Here is a 1,005-nt window from a genome sequence, read left to right on the forward strand (position 1 = left end):
ATGGGAGTGGTGGTGGCAACTGGAGTTAACACAGAAATCGGCAAGATCCGGGATGAAATGGTCGCAACGGAACAAGAGAGAACACCCCTTCAGCAGAAGCTAGATGAGTTCGGGGAACAGCTCTCCAAAGTCATCTCCCTGATTTGTATCGCAGTCTGGATCATAAACATTGGGCACTTCAATGACCCAGTCCATGGGGGCTCCTGGATCAGAGGTGCTATTTACTACTTCAAAATCGCAGTGGCCCTGGCTGTCGCAGCCATTCCTGAAGGTCTGCCCGCTGTCATCACTACCTGCCTAGCTCTCGGAACTCGTAGGATGGCAAAGAAAAATGCCATTGTTCGAAGCCTCCCTTCTGTGGAAACCCTCGGTTGTACTTCTGTTATCTGCTCTGACAAGACCGGTACACTTACGACAAACCAGATGTCAGTCTGCAGGGTAAGAGGAGTGGCTTCAGAACCCTTCCTATAGGATTCCTCCCTTCATCCTAACAGTATACCCCTATGCCATCAAAACCTTTGTAATTCAGTGCCTTTCTGTGGTTTCTGTGTGTATGAGCTCATTTCTGATACTTTGCAGGAATTAACCATTTAATTCTTAGACTACTTCATGAAATGCATGGTATCTACAAAGCTGTTATACTTGGACTAGGGGGATAATTAGAGGCATGCTATACACGTTTCATGTCACTATACTCCATGTATTTCTCTGGTCCTCTGTGTCCAGGCACAGTGTCTGTGTTAAGCTCCAGAGGAAACAACTGGTTAACCTCCCCACCTGTCATCGTAATTGGTACTTCTATAACAGTCAGTGAAGCATGCTTCTATTTCTTTTTTGTTTGTTTGTTTGTTTGTTGGAGAGGCTTTCATTATAGGGCACGGGCACTCGCCAGAAAGACAAAGAGAGACAGAGAGATAGAAAGCGAGAAATCACCCCCCCCCCCCGGGGGGGGGGCCACGCCCCAATCCCTTCTCCTCCATTCTCCTCTCGGGATCTTGGGCACGC

General features: G+C 48.0%; 1 protein-coding gene across 1 annotated transcript in view; it reads left to right on the top strand.

Annotated features, from left to right (window-relative positions):
• Positions 1–1,005, top strand: part of ATP2A2 (ATPase sarcoplasmic/endoplasmic reticulum Ca2+ transporting 2) — a 21,979-nt gene continuing 20,974 nt past the window's right edge. The window contains exon 1 of the mRNA XM_027772165.1: positions 1–438. Within this exon, the coding sequence (XP_027627966.1) occupies positions 1–438 (438 nt within the window). The remainder of the gene's footprint in view (positions 439–1,005) is intronic.

This window comes from Tupaia chinensis, unplaced genomic scaffold (assembly GCF_000334495.1).
Source record: "Tupaia chinensis unplaced genomic scaffold, TupChi_1.0 Scaffold000258_1, whole genome shotgun sequence".
Lineage (NCBI taxonomy): Eukaryota > Metazoa > Chordata > Mammalia > Scandentia > Tupaiidae > Tupaia > Tupaia belangeri.